At 42.7% G+C, this 18,851-nt stretch overlaps 1 protein-coding gene across 1 annotated transcript in view; it reads right to left on the reverse strand.

Moving 5' to 3' along the window:
* Positions 1 to 18,851, reverse strand: part of RP1 (RP1 axonemal microtubule associated) — a 595,469-nt gene that overhangs the window by 478,430 nt on the left and 98,188 nt on the right. The window contains exons 6-9 of the mRNA XM_040433131.1: positions 17,585 to 17,717; positions 6,763 to 6,914; positions 5,900 to 5,978; positions 3,197 to 3,272 (exon numbers count right to left, since the gene is read on the reverse strand). Of these exons, the coding sequence (XP_040289065.1) occupies positions 3,197 to 3,272; positions 5,900 to 5,978; positions 6,763 to 6,914; positions 17,585 to 17,717 (440 nt within the window). The remainder of the gene's footprint in view (positions 1 to 3,196; positions 3,273 to 5,899; positions 5,979 to 6,762; positions 6,915 to 17,584; positions 17,718 to 18,851) is intronic.

The raw sequence follows: 18,851 nt of genomic DNA on the forward strand, positions 1-18,851 counted from the left end.
CCATTTCAACTTGATTATTTTATTTTTCAGCCATTCTGTTGTAGATTTACTGGTGTGCTTTGGATCATTGTCCTGTTGCATGACCTTGGAACCGAACCCAAGTTTAGTAAATGTTCTTTTACAGTACAAATTAATATATGAAGTTATTGCACGAAGTCTCTCAAGACTTCGCAAAGCAATAACTTCAGCTTATCGGAGCCAATACATTCTAATATTGTATGGAGATCTTGCTTCGTACAGTATTAGAACAAAGTTTTATGCGATTCGACTTCAAATGTTTCATCCGAAGTTGATTCGCTCATCCCTATATATGAGCTTAAAATACACTGCTCAAAAAAATAAAGGGAACACTTAAACAACACAATGTAACTCCAAGTCAATCACACTTCTGTGAAATCAAACGGTCCACTTAGGAAGCAACACTGAGTGACAATCAATTTCACATGCTGTTGTGCAAATGGGATAGACAACAGGTGGAAATTATAGGCAATTAGCAAGACACCCCCAATAAAGGAGTGGTTCTGCAGGTGGTGACCACAGGCCACTTCTCAGTTCCTATGCATCCTGGCTGATGTTTTGGTCACTTTTGAATGCTGGCGGTGCTTTCACTCTAGTCGTAGCATGAGACTGAGTCTACAACCCACACAAGTGGCTCAGGTAGTGCAGCTTATCCAGGATGGCACATCAATGCGAGCTGTGGCAAGAAGGTTTGCTGTGTCTGTCAGCGTAGTGTCCAGAGCATGGAAGCGCTACCAGGAGACAGGCCAGTACATCAGGAGACGTGGAGGAGGCCGTAGGAGGGCAACAACCCAGCAGCAGGACTGCTTCCTCCGCCTTTGTGCAAGGAGGAACAGGAGGAGCACTGCCAGAGCCCTGCAAAATGACCTCCAGCAGGCCACAAATGTGCATGTGTCTGCTCAAACGGTCAGAAACAGACTCCATGAGGGTGATATGAGGGCCCGACGTCCACAGGTGGGGGTTGTGCTTACAGCCCAACACCGTGCAGGACGTTTGGCATTTGCCAGAGAACACCAAGATTGGCAAATTCGCCACTGGCGCCCTGTGCTCTTCACAGATGAAAGCAGGTTCACACTGAGCACATGTGACAGTCTGGAGATGCTGTGGAGAACGTTCTGCTTCTGCAACATCCTCCAGCATGACCGGTTTGGCATTGGGTCAGTAATGGTGTGGGGTGGAATTTCTTTGGAGGGCCGCACAGCCCTCCATGTGCTCGCCAGAGGTAGCCTGACTGCCATTGGGTACCAAGATGAGATCCTCAGACCCCTTGTGAGACCATATGCTGGTGCGGTTGGCCCTGGGTTCCTCCTAATACAAGACAATGCTAGACCTCATGTGGCTGGAGTGTGTCAGCAGTTCCTGCAAGACGAAGGCATTGATGCTATGGACTGGCCCGCCCGTTCCCCAGACCTGAATCCAATTGAGCACATCTGGGACATCATGTCTCGCTCTATCCACCAACAGACTGTCCAGGAGTTGGCAGATGCTTTAGTCCAGGTCTGGGAGGAGATCCCTCAGGAGACCGTCTGCCACCTCATCAGGAGCATGCACAGGCGTTGTAGGGAGGTCATACAGGCACGTGGAGGCCACACACACTACTGAGCCTCATTTTCACTTGTTTTAAGGACATTACATCAAAGTTGGATCAGCCTGTAGTGTGTTTTTCCACTTTAAATTTGAGTGTGACTCCAAATCCAGACCTCCATGGGTTGAAAAATTTGATATCCATTTTTTTATTTTTGTGTGATTTTGTTGTCAGCACATTGAACTATGTAAAGAACAAAGTATTTCAGAAGAATATTTAATTAATTCAGATCTAGGATGTGTTATTTTTGTATTCCCTTTATTTTTTTGAGCAGTGTAATAATAGTAGTTGGGTCTAAGGGCTCTTTCACACTAGTGTGTCCCTTGCAGGAATCACATTCTGTGTGAGAGAGGGATCCTGCGTTGTGGCCTTACACAAGCGCAGGGCATTATCATGTGCCTCTGCGTGACCTTTATTTTACAGAATCATACTAACAGCTTTATGTCAGTATGATTCTGTTACAGAAAGGTCACGCAGAGTCTGTCACGAACCAGCAGGTGTAAACCAACTGTACCACGTGTCCTCCTCTAAGAGCATTGTCTAAGTGAACCCCTCGAACTTCACAGTACCCCCATGGTGGGGATAGACTTTCCCGAGTGGAACACCGGGTCGCTCCCTCTTGAGGAGGATAGGCACATGAGGCAGCTGGTCCAGGTGGACCAGGAGGTACCTGAGAAAGGCACCAGAGGTACAGGCATTGTCAGCAGGCTAAGTTTATACCAGGAGCAACAGTGCAGGACCAAATGATGAGGCAAAGGCGAAGTCAGACAGGCAGGAGAGTCAAGGCAAGCAGGCAGGGATCAAACAGGTAGCAGAGTCCAGGAACACAAGTAAAAGTCAGGAACACAACGGATATCAGAAACCTTAGCAGGAAAGAAGGACCTTGACACTGAGACATCTGGGAAGGAGGCTGAGCCACTTATATATGTGCAGGAGGGCTAGGATTGGTTGACGAGTTCACATGATCCAACCCATAAAACACAGGAATTGACGCGCGCTGGCCTTTAAGTAAATGCTGCAGGAAAAAAGAAGCAAGCAGGCTGTGGCCAGGGCTGAAAGGAAACACTGGCAGCAGATCACCGCTGAACACGGCGCCTGGGACCGCAGCGGTAAGCAGGGGAACAGCGGCACACAGCAGCCACTGTTACAGAGTCACACAGCATTTTAAATCATGATAATGCCCTGCGCTTGTGTAAATCCAGAATGCAGGACCCCTCTCTCACGCGGAGCGTGATTCCCGCAAGGGACACACTCGTGTGAAAGAGCCCTAAAATCTGGTTAATGTGCGTAACTCAAGTTTATTCTATTACTTCCAAGAGTGATATAATTTATTAGTTTGTAGCCTGTTAAAAACCTGGTGGCCCAGCTCACTAGTGAACTGGTGGATAAATTAGTATCCTGATGATAATTTTGCCAGATTTTGCTAAAGGCATAGGGCTCACCTTTAGATGTAGATGTAATATGGCAAAAAGGCACTACTATGTCATTTAGCTTTATAACTCATGGAAATTGCTCTTGGTGTAAGGCTCTAGTACAACTTAATATGGACATTAACCCTTTACAACAAAATGAAGTCATAAATCACACTTGTACCTGTGACAGAGGAATTTATATTCTTTGTCTTTTACTTCATCATGGACTATCACTTTCTCCAGGTACCAGCCATTCCCTAAGTAAAAGAGTGATACATTGTTACAAGACAACATAATAAAGAATATCGGATTTAACCCTTTCAGGACTGGGCCATTTTTCACCTTTTTGCCCAGGTCATTTTTAGCATATCTGACATGTCACTTTATGTGGTAATAACTTTAAAACGCTTTTACTTATCCAGACCAGTCTGAGATTGTTTTCTCGTCACATATTGTACTTCATTTAGATAATCCACGGCACACCAATATTGTTTTGCTTGCAAATTTATTTTGAACACAAATTAATAATGTCAATTGACATTATAAATTTTTGTGTTCAAAATAAATTTGCAAGCAAAACAATATTGGTGTGCCGTGGATTATCTAATAGAATTACCTGACTGAAGTCCTCCACGAGCACCTAACTGTCTAAGGGTGTGCGGACCTCACAATCCTCCTCATATTGTACTTCATGACACTGGTAAAATTGAGTCAAAAAATTTCATTTTTATTTATAAGAAATACCCAATTTACCAAAAATGTGAAAAAATTAGCACATTTACAAATTTACATTTTTCTACTTTTATAATAGATAGTAATACCTCCAAAAAATAGCTATTACCTTACATTCCCCATATGTGTACTTCATGTTTGGATCATTTTGAAATTGACATTTTATTTTTTGGGACGTTAGAAGGCTTAGAAGTTTAGAAGCAAATCTTAAAATTTTTAAGAACATTTCCAAACCCCAATTTTTTCAGGACCAGTTCAGTTATGAAGTCACTTTCTGGGGCTTACATATTAGAAACCACCCATAAATCACCCCATTTTAAAAACGACACCCCTCAAGCTATTCAAAACAGATTTTACAAACGTTGTTAACCCTTTAGGTGCCCCACGAGAATTAAATGAAAATGGGAATGAAATTTCAAAATTTCACTTTTTTTTTGCAGATTTTAAATTTGAATAAATTTTTTCTGCAACACATCAAGGGTTAACAGCCAAAAAAAAAATCAAAATCTATTACCCTGAATCTGGAGTTTACAGAAACACGCCATGTGTGCTCAAAAACTGATGTATGGGGGCACAGCAGGCTTCAGAGTGGAAGGAGCAACATATGGCTTTTGGAGAGCCGATTTAGCTGGAATGGTAAATGGGAGCTATGTACCATATAAATACACCCTGAGGTGGCCCTACAGTGGAAACCCCCAAAAAGTGACCCCATTCCGGAAACTACACCCCTCAAGGAATATTTCAAAACATGTAGTGAGCACTTTGACCCATCAGGCGTTTCACAGAATTAGGAAACGATTGGCTGTGAAAATGAAAAATTTAAATGTTTTCCAGAAAAAGTTGCTTTACACCCACATTTTTCACTTTCACAAGGGGAAACAGGACAAAATGCACCCCACATTTTGTTCCCTATTTCCGCCTGAATATGCCAACACCCCATATGTGCTCAAAAAATGATGTATGGGCTCATGGCAGGGCTCTAGATTCAAACAGCTAAATATGGATTTTGCTGACCTGAATTGGCAGACATGTATTTTAGGTGCCATATTGCATTAAATACATTTCTGAGATCCCAAGAAATGAAAAACCCCAACAAGTGACCCCATTTCAGAAAGAGCACCCCCTTGCAAACATTTTAAGTGGTGGAAAGGGTACTTTTCAGCAAACAGGTGTCTCACAGAAGACAGAAATACTGGTGAAAGAATTTCAAAACACACATTTGTAAAAATGAAAAATTACTAGCAGACCCCAATTTTTCATTTTCACAAGGAGTTAAAGGAGAAAATGCACCCCAGTATGTGTTCCTCATTTTCTCCCCTTTCAGGAAACAACCCATATGTGCTTGTAGCCTGCTGTATACGCACACAGCAGGGCTCTAGAGGCGAAGTACAAAAACAGTTTTTTTCAGGCCTGAATAAACAAACATGAATTTTAGCTGTCATGTCGCATTCAAATATTTCCTGAGGTCACCAGAAATGAAAAACCCCAACAATTGACCCCATTTCGGAAAGAGAACCCCCGTACGAACATTTTAAGTGGTGGAAAGGGTACTTTTCAGCAAACAGTGCACCCCAGTATATGTTCCCCATTTTCTCCCCTTTTTGCAAACACCCCATATGTGCTTAAAGCCTGCTGTATTGGTGCACAGCAGGTCTCTAGAGGCAAAGTGCAAAATATGGTTTTTGCAGGCCTGAATATACAGACATGGATTTTAGCTGCCATGTCTCATTAAATAAATTTCCTAAGGTCCCCATAAATTTAAAAAAAACCTGGTCTGAGTATGCGCCGGGATATAGGAGGAGCTGCTTTCGATCTTTGAAAAAATTTAAATACCGGATCCGATATTCCAGATGAGACGGATCCGGTATATCACTAGATCCGTCTAACGGATCCGGAAAAAAAAGCTATCCGTTTGTATACGGCTACTCGGATGTCTGCACTGACTGGACAGTGCCATGGCAGTGAAGAACACTGACACTGTAGGAGGCCACTCCCTTGGCAAACCGCTGCCTTATATCGGGCACCAAAATTAGTGGCTACAATATTAGAAGACACAAAAAAAAAACATCTTAATTATCTCGGCAGCAGCAGGAACTCATGAATAGTAGATCCTCTTTTATGAGACTAAGACTAAGAATTTCATATTTCTTGCCTGATTCAAGTCCATCATGGCCTACGATGACTGTACGCAAATCACCAAGATGAACAGCTTCCAGATAGAAGGTATCTGTCTACAAAAATGAAATAAAAAAATCAAATTTTAAAAAGACATTATTTTAGGTAATGCAGCAACTACAAACATTGTCCATCTATATTTCCATTAGGTCTCATGCACACAAAGCATATGTATTCTGCTGTCCGAAATACACGGACTCTGGCTGAGTGCATGCCGCCATTTTTTTCAAACTCTTGTAGAAATGTTCTATTCTTGTCCACAAAACAGACAGAAGCAGCAGAATATATATACGGATGCGGACAGCAAACGGTGTCCTGTCCGGATCGTCTGCTGCCCCATTGAAATGAATAGGTCCAGGGGCGTAGCTATAGGGGGTGTAGAGGTAGCAGTCGCTACCAGGCCCAGGAGCCTGAGCGGGCCCAAAGACCCTTGTGCCACATAAGACACTGGCATTATAGAAAGTGCATACTGGTCAATTTACACCTCTGGCTGGAGGGAAGGGGTTAGGTTAAGAATTTGGCATGAGGGGGTACCCTTTCAATGTTCGCCTCAGGCAGCAGGAAGGATATGTGCTTCCCTGCCCCTTGCCAACAAGCCCTGAGGGAAAGGGGGCCTAAGCTGAACTCTTGGACCAGGGCCCATGAGCTTTTAGCTACGCCCCTGAATAGGTCTGCATCTGATCCGCAAAAAATGCGGATCAGATGCGAACCAAAAATGCGGTTGTTTGCATGAGGCCTCAAACTAAGATCTGAGAGATATGAAACAATAATATACAATCTAAATTTTTGAATTGTTAAAATCCTGACATTTGATCACTGTGAGGGTCGCAAGAAGCATACCTGTCCTTTAGCAAATGAAGTTGGCTTATTTGATTTATGCAGATGCCTGGAGCCTGTGTCTCCATATTGCCCCTGCAGTACAATATACACATTGGCTTCCGTTCCAGCATTCCACAGATCACCTGTTTCCACCTCAATTTTGTAATTTGTGACTAAAATGAAAAACATATCAACATCTGTTAATATTCCACCTAAAATAGTGCATAATATAAACTTCACTTAAAATAAAAAGGAAGTGACATCCATATCAAGAATGACGTTGAGAATGTGTTTGCACAGTATATAAAGAGCCCCAAACCAGTTCTGATCTACTATTGAGAGGCTTCTGTTCAACTTAGATTCAACAACCTTGGACAGATAATGACATATTTTCATATTTTATTTATTTATTCTTATATTTTTAGTACTAATGGTTTTAAAGGAAATAACTAGTGTTGGTCGAGCACCAAAGTGCTCGTGTGCTCGACAGAGCACCCGAGCACAATGGAAGTCAATGGGAGAAACCGAGCATTAAACCAGACACCCCCTGCTCTGAAGAGGGGAGGGTGACTCTAGTTCGGCTTAGGAGTCCCTGCTCTGACTACATATATAGCTATGTCCATATATGGAGTCAGTGCTTTGGGACACCCAGTGTATTTAAATCTAATTTAGCCTCTATTTCTGAAAAGTTTCTGGTGGGATTGAAACTCACAACCTTCTACATTACAGCCAATAATCTTATCCACTACATGGCTACACTATAGAGCTGCATGGCCAGTTTCTAAAAAAATAAGACTTCTGCTGTATAGTAAGTATTACTATACAGCAGAAGTCTCATATTTTTTTATTTTTTTTTTTAGTGTAGTGGTTAGCATTCTTGGCTGTAATGTCGGAGGTTGCGAGTTCAAATTCAAGCAGAAACTTTTCAGAAATAGAGGCTAAATTAGATTTACATCGCGCTCGAGCACACAGGAAATTTGGCCAAACACCGCGATGTGCCGAGCATAGCGATGCTCGAGCCAAACTAGTGTTCGGCCGAACATGCTCACCCAACACTAGAAATAACGTTTTATGCTGTTCAGTTAACTTTGCATGCTTTTTTTCAGTGATACATGGGACATTATTTTCATGTGGATTTTAGTTTAGTTTTTTGTTTTTAATTTTTATACCTATGAAAATGTTAAAAAAAGGGAAAAAGTCCCTTTTTCACATTTTTTGTAAAGGTCATAGAAGACCTTTTCCTGCAACTGGGGTTGACATATTAGACACAGATACAGGGGGAACAGTCTCTGGATTCTCACTGCAAAGTGTAACGCCCCAGAGTGGCATTACTACCTTTGCACCCTGCTACGGTCTTTATTGGTTAACCTCATGTCATCCTATGTATTTATTTCAGGTCCACTACACTGTGCATATCTATTCCTTGCAACTGTTATTGTTCATGTAATTTACCTGGTTCACCAGAAGGTGTCAGCAAGCATTGCATAGCTACAGTTAGAGAGAATGGAACCCTTCTTTCCATTCTAATTCTCCCTCTAAGGAGGGGAGGGTCTTAGTTAGAAGTCAGTCTATCTTACCCCCTGCTAGGGGAAGGAAGCAAGGGGTGGGGATATCACCATTTGATGTGCCCACACCAAGCCCTGCCTAAGCCAGCTAGAGGACCTTCAGCTCTGCTGGATATGGAGGCCGCAGCTTGGAGCCTCTGATGCCAGGAGGAGTTTTCCCTGGACAAATCTAGAGTCAGACTACAAAGAGAGAAGTTGCAGCAGACAGCTAAAGCAAAGTTATTTAGTCAGGCTGTCAGTACAGCAGAGTCAGAGAGCAACAGATGTAGCAAAGAAGAGTTTGCCTGCTACAGTTTTGTTCATGCTTAAGCCTGCTGGGACCAAGATAAAGTCTGTAAACTGTTTGGAGAAACGCTTACGCCAAGTAAAGCTGTTATTGAACTTCATCACAAGGTCTGAACTCAATTTATTCATCATCCCCGAGTTAACTTTTCTCCTTATTCTGCTTCAGACGACAACGTCTAGGGTCCAGTGTATCCATGTAGGAGCACCGTGACACATGCACAAAACATTAAGGGACATTGTAGGACACCCTATATTACTCTGGCATTCCTACACTTGGGTACCACTAACACCATTTCTTAAAGTAACTCTGTTCTGTTGTTGCTTCATTGTAACTGGCGTCACAGAACACTTATTTCTTCTTAAAGGGACCCCTTGCCACTGTCGGACGTCGCAAAAGCTTATCTCGTTCTGATAAGAAACAATAGCTCCTACAGTTACCTGCCACTATGCAATCGCCTGATCAGTGGGACGGAAGTAGGAAGCATTAGGGCCACGTTTGGAACTGTGTACATGACACTTATTGAGCACGATTTACACATCAATTAGGAAAAGAGACACTGTAAATAACATCTGTGCCCTCTTTATGGAGCTGGCTGTCACTAACAAAAGTCTCCCTGCACCTGCATCTCAATGATTTCTTTGCAGCTGCAGACTCCACAAGGACATTCAGATTCATTCTTGCCGACTCATGCAGACCTGCAGAACGTTTTAAGTCATCTGGTGGTGCAACAGACTACTGGAAGGTTTGGGGTATCCCTTGCCCCTTTAGAGGTTTTTGCGATATACCGTGAGGAACAGAAGTACGGTATTTGAACACCCTGCGATTTTGCAAGTTCTCCCACTTAGAAATTATGGAGGGGTCTGAAATTCACATTGTAGGTCCATTCCCACTCTGAGAGACAGAATTAAAAAAAAAATCAGCAAATCACATTGTATGATTTTTAAAGAATTTATTTGTCTTGCACTGCTGAACATATGTATTTGAACACCTGAGAAAATCTGTGTTAATATTTGGTACAGAAGCCTTTGTTTGCAATTACAGAGGTCAAACGTTTCCTGTAGTTCTTGACCAGGTTTGCACACACTGCAACAGGGATTTTGGCCCACTCCTCCACACAGATCTCCTCTAGATCTGTCAGGTTTCGGGGCTGTCGCTGAGCAACACAGAGTTTCAGCTCCCTCCAAAGATGTTCTATTGGATTTAGGTCTGGAGACTGGCTAAGCCACTCCAGAACCTTGATATGCTTCTTATAGAGCCACTCCTTGGTTATCCTGGTTGTGTGCTTCGGGTTGTTGTCATGTTGGAAGACCCAGCCACAACCCATCTTCAATGCTCTGAGTGAGGGAAGAAGGTTGTTGCTCAAAATCTCACAATAAATGGCCCCATTCATCCTCTCCTTAATACAGTGCAGTCGTCCTGTCCCCTTCACAAAAAAGCACCCCAAAGCATGATGTTACCACCCCCATGCTTCACAGTAGGGATGGTGTTCTTGGGATGCAACTCATCCTTCTTTTTCCTCCAAACACGACGAGTGAAGTTTAGACCAAAAAGTTCTACTTTGGTCTCATCTGACAACATGACTTTCTCCCATGCCTCCTCTGGATCATCCAGATGGATCATCCAGATGGTCATTGGCTAACTTCAGACGGGCCTGGACATGTGATGACTTGAGCAGGGGAACCTTCTTGAGCAGGGGACCTTCGAAACTGTGGTCCCAGCTCTTTTCATGTCATTGACCAGCTCATCTCTTGTAGTTCTGGGCTGATTCCTCACCTTTCTTATCATCAGTGATACCCCACGAGGTGAGATCTTGCATGGAGCCCCAGTCTGAGGGAGACTGACAGTTGTCTTTAGCCTCTTCCATTTTCTAACAATTGCTCCAACAGTTGATCTATTTTCACCAAGCTGCTTGGCAATTGCCCCATAGCCCTTTCCAGCCTTGTGGAGGTCCACAATTTTGTCTCTGGTGTCTTTTGACAGCTCTTTGGTCTTGCCCATGGTAGTGGTTGGTGTCTGACTGACTGTGGGCGGACAGGTGTCTTTAAAGAGCTAAGACAGATGCTACTAAGTTAGATTAATGAGTGGAGTAGAGGTGGACTTTTTAAGGGCACAGTAACAGGTCTTTGAGAGCCAGAATTCTTGCTGTTTCTCAGGTGTTCAAATACTGATGTTCAGCAGTGCAAGACAAATAAATTCTTAAAAAATCATACAATGTGATTTCCTGAATTTTTTATTTTTTTATTCTGTCTCTCAGAGTGGGAATGCACCTACAATGTGAATTTCAAACCCCTCCATGATTTCTGAGTGGGAGAACTTGCAAATCGCTGGGTGTTCAAATACTTTTGTTCCTCACTGTATGTCCCTCTGATAGAGCAAGTTGTCGTGATGCCAGTTGCATTGAAGCAACAAGGACATGCAGTCCCCTTTAAGTATAGTGGTGTTGATACCCAGATGTAGGAATGCCAGAGTGGTATGAGGGCTGCCTATGGTGTCCCTTAGGTGTGGCTTTAGCACTTGCCACGGTGCTCCTACCTGGATATCCGGAACCCCAAGCATTGTAGTCCGAAGCAGTGGAAATAGGGTTGTGGATGAAGTGGGTGAAGAAAGGAATTAAGTCCAGACTTGTATTGAAGTAATTAAACGCAGCTTTACTTTGCATAAACTTTCTTTAAAGAACAATCTTCCAACCTTATCTTGGTTACCAGCAGGATTTGGCTTAAGTTCTGGCAAGCAAACACTCTCAGCTCTGCTTTATCTGAACTCTTTTGGCTCTGCTATGTTGGTTGACTTAGATAGGAACTTTTCCTTCTGCTTTCTGCTGCAACTTCTTTCTTTCTGTCTGATTCTATCTTTCTCTTTGTCTTTGTCTTGTCCAGGGAAGCTTTCCTCCTGGCTTCAGAGGCTTGTAGCTGGGGCTTCTGGGCCCAGCTGAGCAGACAGTGCTTGCTGGCTGATACACAGCCTTCCCTTTACAGGAGCTGCTCTCAACTCACAACCTCTCCCCAAGGAGGGGAAGGCTAGATTGCCCTCACTAGCACTGAACTCCTCCCTCTCTAGAGAAGGGAATAGTATGGAAGGAGGGTTCCATCCTAGTTAACTCATCTCTGCCAGAAATGCCGCCATCTGCTGTTGAAGCAGGCACATTACATTTGAACATAAGTAAAATCATGAATACATTTACACATTGTGCAGGACATGGTATTATTTGCATGATATGACACAGGATACACCATTACAGATAGTGGGGGTCCAAAAAGAAGTGGTAATGCCACTCTGGGGCGTTACAGTGGTCATTTGTAATAGATGTATTTCTAGCGGAAATATATTAATTGACAACTGGGCATAACAATTACCCTTGATAAAGGTGATGTCCTTACCCGACACTGTCTGAACACAGTGAACTCATGAACACTCTCACCCTGTAGCTGGGCTCTTAAAATGCTCAAGAAGCTTTCAAAAATAATTACGCAGTCATGTTGACATGGATTTTTAAAGTAAATACACCAGCTTCATCAGGTCCAAAATAACTATTTCTTTTGTTTCTGAATCCATTCTACGCAAATCACATATGGCCTAATTGGCTTACAAATTGCTATATTAGGCTAGGTCTACACAATGACATTTTGTCGCACCAATGTCACGCGAAAATTTTTATAATGGTAGTTTATGGTGTCGCAATGTGACATGAGACATGCTGCGACTGCGACACGACAGTCGCAAAATACTTATTCAAGATAGATTTGTATGCGACTGTCTCGTCGCAGTCACAGCATGTCTTATGTCGCAGTGCGACACCATAGACTACCATTATAAAAATTGTCACGCGACATTAATGTCGCGCGACACATGTTACAGTGTAGTTGTGCCCTATGTCATCGTGTAGACCTAGCCTAACACTCTGGGGTCTCCTAGGACTTAAATATATTTTCTTTATTTTTTTTTCTTTTAACAAAGTTTTGCTATTTCTCTCCTTTCCCTTCTCTTTAAAGGGAACGTGACATCTCTGATATGACATTTTAGCTGCCCAAATTACCTTATTCATGTGCTTATGGGGTTTTGGTTGTGGTATTTTAAATGATAAATGTGCTAAAAATGCATTTTTAATCATCTTTCTGCTGTATGGAAAGGAGTCCAGGCTCAGACTGGCCCACAGGGTTACAGATGAATTCCCCGGAGGGCCTCTGAGCAAGGTGGGCTACTAGTCTCCCACCCCCTGCACAAGTGGCACATAACACAGTAGACTTACTGCATTATATACATATATTCAATGTACAGCACGTCAACCAGCCTATGTTCATAGAAAAAACTTGATAGATTATTAAAGAAACTCCCCAGTTTATTATTATAGAGACAATCAGATAGCTGAGATGACTTCTAGGTATAGAGGAAAGCTAGCCACATTCTACCTACATTCTCAAACTTGCTGCAGGGACCCCCATATTTAGTCATCTGGTAGCATCTTGCTGCTGTGTGAGCAGGTAATATTTGAATGTATCCGTATGATGGGATCCCTAGGCACCCCAGTCCGATACTGAATGAGTCTATTCAAGTCAAGGAGACACAGAGAACATCGAATAGTTTTCTTATGGCCACACATTTCATTATGGATGTCTCACGATGGAGGGGAGGACAATGAGTAGGAGGAGTCTGAGCAGGAGAAAAAGTAGCTGATGATGACAAGTACTACTTGGGGATGCAGCCTGGCTGCCACAAAGAAGACAGGTAAAAGAAGGACAGGCCTGTTCTAATTCAGTTATGTTTTTCCACAGGATCTGGTGATGCCGCCTCAAGTGGTGCAATAGAGCCCTGGTACCTATGTTTGTGTTTGAAATCTTATTTTAATCCTGCAGATCTTGCATGTGGCTATGGTTTTGTGTGCCAGCTTTGTGGAGAATCACCACCATTCGAGAGATATTTGTACAGAGCTAGCGGCAGGCAAGCTTTGCCTAGTTCTGGCATGTTTTGACCCTGCACTCCCAGTATCAGTGTCATCACCAGTTCCTGAGCTGAACACAATAGAAGCAGATCTGGCCCTGAAAGCTCTTTTGGAGGTTTTGGTACATTGCCATTGTGGCCACCACCCTCCTCCTCTGATATCTCCTCCTCCTCCTTAGCACCCTTATCTAGTTCCTAGGTCCTGTCCAACACACAATCATGATCATAGTCCTCATTCTTCCTGTAACTTTCATCAAACTGTGATATATCATTGTGGGCTCTCTTCCCCTGATTACTCTGTATTTTGACCAAGTGCCACTATCGCTACCGCTTCCTCACCTTCACCACTGTGGCTACAAGTGGCACTACTACTACTACCACCACCACCAATAATGCTATGCATGGGGTCTCCTACCTCTGCCTGAACTTCCTTCTCATGGCAGACCAAAAACTGACTGTTCTCACACAACTTATCAACTGGTAGACTATCTTGCATATCTTCCATAGCACATGGTGTGTTCTGTTGCTTCTTCTTAATAAAAAAAGAAGGCACCTCGCCAGAAGGAGGCAGTGAAGACAGAGACGATGCAAATTAAAAGCTTCTCTGGAGTTTCAAGAAGGTAGGAGCAGAAGGAATACTTTGACCCTTGGCTCCAAGGCGTGGTGTCAGACTTAGAAGCAACATCCACATGACCCTATTAGTGGAGGAGTGGGCAATCCAGTCCATAATCTCATCCTCTTTGTCCTCAACAATATGTGGCACGATATTGGAGGCGAGGGAGAACTGTGGCCTACTAATATTTCTACTGGCCAGATGGCTGGTGGTGCTACTGCTGTTTGCACTACTACCCACATTCTGTATCTCAGACGATGAGACATAGGTCTTTCCTTTGCCTCTCTTCCATTTACTAGAATCTTTATTATAAGGCTTATGAATGTAAAGTCATGGGTTTGGTACACAGATAATTAAAAAATGGTACTAGCAAAATTGCAAGTGTTTTTTCAGTAATTAACAGATGAACAATTAAATGTCCCTCCTATTTTACAAACACACACTGCACACTGGTATTGACAATTTACAATGGTAATGCAGTTTTTGCAGGAAAATGCATTTGCTGTAACTAAACGGTATCTTGTAGTATTACAACACATCCACTAAAACAGGTATAATAATGGTGTTATTGCGGTAAAATGTGTTTTTTGGAACAGTGGATTGTATCTTGCAGTAATATACCATGCTTTCAGTACCATGGGTGTTATAATGGCATTATCGCTGTATAATGCTTTTTGTTATAAGACTGAATGGTATCCTGCAGTAATATACAAGATGTTCAGTAACACGGGTACAGGGGCGGACATACCGCATGTGCAGCCGGTGCGGCTGCACAGGGGCCCAGAGTAGGAGGGGGCCCCTTCCTACCGGGAGCAGGGGGAGATGAGTGCTTTTATTGTGGAAGCGCTCATCTCTATTCATCTGTATCGCTGTCCTTAGTGACTCTACAGGGGGCACTAAGAGGAGGTATTTTTTTATACTGCCACACAACAGGGCACTTTTATGTACTGGCGCACATTATAAGGGGGCATTTTTCTACTGTTACACATTATAAAGAGAATTATTACCACTGGGGACATTATGGTGGGCTTTATTACAGTTAAGGGACTATGAGGAACTTGAATACTAGTATGAGCAGTATGGGAGCATTATTACTTCTGGGACACAGTGGGGTCATTATTACTGTAGGGGCACTATTACTACTACGTGTTGTCTGGTAGATAATTATTTCTATTGGTGGGATTTTGGGGAGCAGTATTACTTTGGTGGACACCCTGGCATGGTATCAGCTTAGCACACTTATTTTTGGGGAACATTATGTTTACACTATTAGTGTCAGGGACACTGTTTCCTGGGCGCAGTTATTTTTTAGGACACTGTGTGCCAGTAATTATTTAAGGGGAACTATCTGTGTGTAACTAGTATAGGGAGCACAGCAGGCACCGTATTAGAGTGGTGTTGATTAGGTGGGAGGATGATGGAAAACTAGGAAACTAAGATGTATGTCTGTCAAACCCTGCAGAAAGAAGAGATGACTGAAAGAAATCATCATGGCGATGTGGTCTGAAACAAGATGAGGACAGAGAACATCTACATCAACGAAGACGTCCCTGGATGTAAGAGGTATGTGGACCTGTATTAGGCTACCTTCACATCTGTGTTAGTGATTCTGGCAGGCTCTTCCAGCAGAGAACAGCCTCTTGGAATGCTCCAGCACTGCTGAATGCAGACAGAATGTCCACCGGCCACATTAACTATAATGGGGTCTGGCAGAGATCCGGCCACGATCTGGCAAAAATGCAGAGAATCAGCAGGACACAAACCGCTGCATGCCTGAGTTTGTGTCCGGCCAATTACATGCATTCTCTGCCGGATCAGGTGACCGAAGCGTAGTGCTGCAGGTGTTAAAGTAGCCTTACCCTGAATGTTTTGTATTGCTATAAGTAATGTTCGGACGGAATAGGTTATGTTGAGAATTTGGCTTGAGAGGAGGGGAGGGGGCCCAGGCACATTCTTTGCACAGGGGCCCTCTGCTGTCTGTGTCCGCCCCTGCATGGGTATGATGCACTGAAATGCCCAATTGCAAACAGTAAATAGAAACTGTTAACAATAATTATATTCAGTAGAATGTGTGCTAAGCCTAAGAACTGTTAAAACATTTTTACAATAAAAGGTTTCTGGTTGTTCATACAGAAAAATATGAGTTTCTTTGCAGGATTCTGTAATGTAGAACTTGCCAGCAATCTGCATGAAACAATTGGGACAGCGACCAGTCACTCACTCTCTATGCTAAGCTTTCCCTGATAAAACTCTAAGAGCTACCCAATTATATCTACATATTCTTTCCATATAGTGCCCCTAGTAACTGGCCTTTGTCTGCAATCGTTTTTTGGCAGGAACTGCCATAAGACATCCTTTCACAAGTCTAGCTGGCAACAAAATGGTTTTTCTTCCTTCTGAGAAGAAAGACATGCCTGCATACTGCCACCTGATTCGCTGATCAGGGTGTGAGCCTCTGAGCCAATGAGGGCAAGTCCTTCCCCCACTTCCTCCGGTGTCATGTGGTCCTTCCTCCTGTTTACTTCACCAGTTTTTACAGTAGTGTACAGCTGTTTTCACACAGTTTGTCCGAAATAAATCAAAACATTTCAGATTTGTGTGACAGGAGATTTTTTATGAAGTTTGTAACTAATTTGATTAATTTAGAATTGATTTGCTCATCTATAATGCTTTGTTTTCTTAACTATCTGCTATTATTATTATAGAAGCATAACAGATGGTAAATAAAACTATTGGCTCTTGTTCAATGTCATTTTGTAGGCCATGTAATAGGTAAACGGTCAAGGCTTCTTCCTAGTGGAAAAACTGAATTTAATTCTGGAAATACTTTAAATTGATGATATCCCCTGTCACCTGTATCCCCTACTCTAGAGACGATTTGATACTTTATACAGATACCAACAAAGTACCCCTTTAGATGTTGTCCCTGTTACCCTCATCCCTTAGGCTACTCTCACACTTGCATTGCTAATTCCTGTATTTAGATCCGGAATTAAACTGATCCGTTTTGTTTATGCGGTTGTGTGAAATCAAAACTGAAAAAAGTGATTCGTCACCCATTGACTTTCAATGTATTTAGTGACGGATTAATTATTTTCTTAACGGAATGGATGCATCCTGATGTGCAAAATCAAAATCAGATCCTTTTAATTCCGTTTTTTAAGCTCCACAAGAAACGGATCAGTCATCATTGACTTACATTGTTTTCAGTGCCGAGTGCATTGCAGAGGTTTTGTGTCCGGTCATAAAACGGAATGCTGCCAGGACGGAAGACATCATATCTGTTTTTATTCAGAATGCATGAGGACTAAATGGAAACGTTCTTCCGGTATTGAGAGCCTCTGCCGGATCTCAATACCGGAAAACAATACAAGTGTAAAAGTAGCCTTACTGTGGTGCACATAACACTTACTGAATAAGAGAATGTAAGTAAAATATTTTTACCTGGGAGTTTGGAATGATTGTGTCTAAGCAGAGGAATCTCCCTGCAGATTTCCCCATCCTCCTTGTCACGTGCAAGCCAGCGATTTACTTTGATGCAGAATTGTTCATTTGAAAAAATATTCAACAGCTGCACCTGTCGTGTCAATTGTATTTGTTAGGGTCATTGCTTGTGAATTACAGAATTCCAATACGACACCCTTAGGCCTCATGCACACTTCTGTGCAATTTGCGGTCCCCAATGCACCCAATGCACAGGCAACATCTGTGGGGCTGCCGTAACGGATCCTGACCCATTCAATTTGAATGGGTTAATGATCCATCCGCACCGCAAAAAAATAGAACATGTTCGACTTTTTTGCAGTGCAGATGTACGGAGAGAAATCCCACGGAAGCACTCCGTAGTGCTTCCATTGAGTTCCGTGCCTCCCTTCCGAACTGCACCTTCCAGAGTCAAGTGAATGAGTCGGCATCTGTGATGCGGTGGGCTGTTTATGGGGCACAATACAGGCACAGCCGGGCAATGGCCGTGTGCATGAGGCCTTAGTCTGTTAGGCGTCTATACTGCTTTGTCCCACAATACTCAGATATTCTTACCTAGAAACATTGCAACTAGAGGACAATACAGTGCTTCAACAACCAATGTCAAACAGCATATTTCTTGCCCCACAAAAAACAGATTGGTAATAGTTACAAAATGCCTATACCACCAGATATTCCTGGAATAATATTAGAATAGCGCCTCCTGATGATTCCATTGAACAGCTATTCTATATCCACCTCAGCAATTAAACAATACTGTCGCAGTTACTTAAAACTTGCTCAGTATTTCCTCTTAGCAGAGACGATACGGCAGCTCCAGGAGCGGCCTGCTCATTACACCACATACCCAAAGGAGAAAGACTGATCATGTGCGTCCACCTTGGCACATAGACGGACACAGAAAGGCTGTTCATTAGAAACAGCAGGTGGTGCTATTCTAACATCATTCCTGGAATATAAGCCTTTTTTACAATAAGTGTAAATACAAAAAAATATTTATAATAATGGGTTGGATTTAATTATTATAATGTAAAATATTTTTCAAGAGACAATCCCTTTAACTAGTATGCCTTACTTTATAGAATTTAATGTCACATGCACTGATCATGCTATATAAAGGATTTGAAGAAGATGGGTCTTCACTGCAGTTTGCACGTGGTTCACGCGTCCAGGGAAGGCGTCTCACTAGCATATAGCGAAGAAGGACCGGCACTCACTTTCTTGATGA

This window comes from Bufo bufo, chromosome 5 (genome assembly GCF_905171765.1).
Source record: "Bufo bufo chromosome 5, aBufBuf1.1, whole genome shotgun sequence".
Lineage (NCBI taxonomy): Eukaryota > Metazoa > Chordata > Amphibia > Anura > Bufonidae > Bufo > Bufo bufo.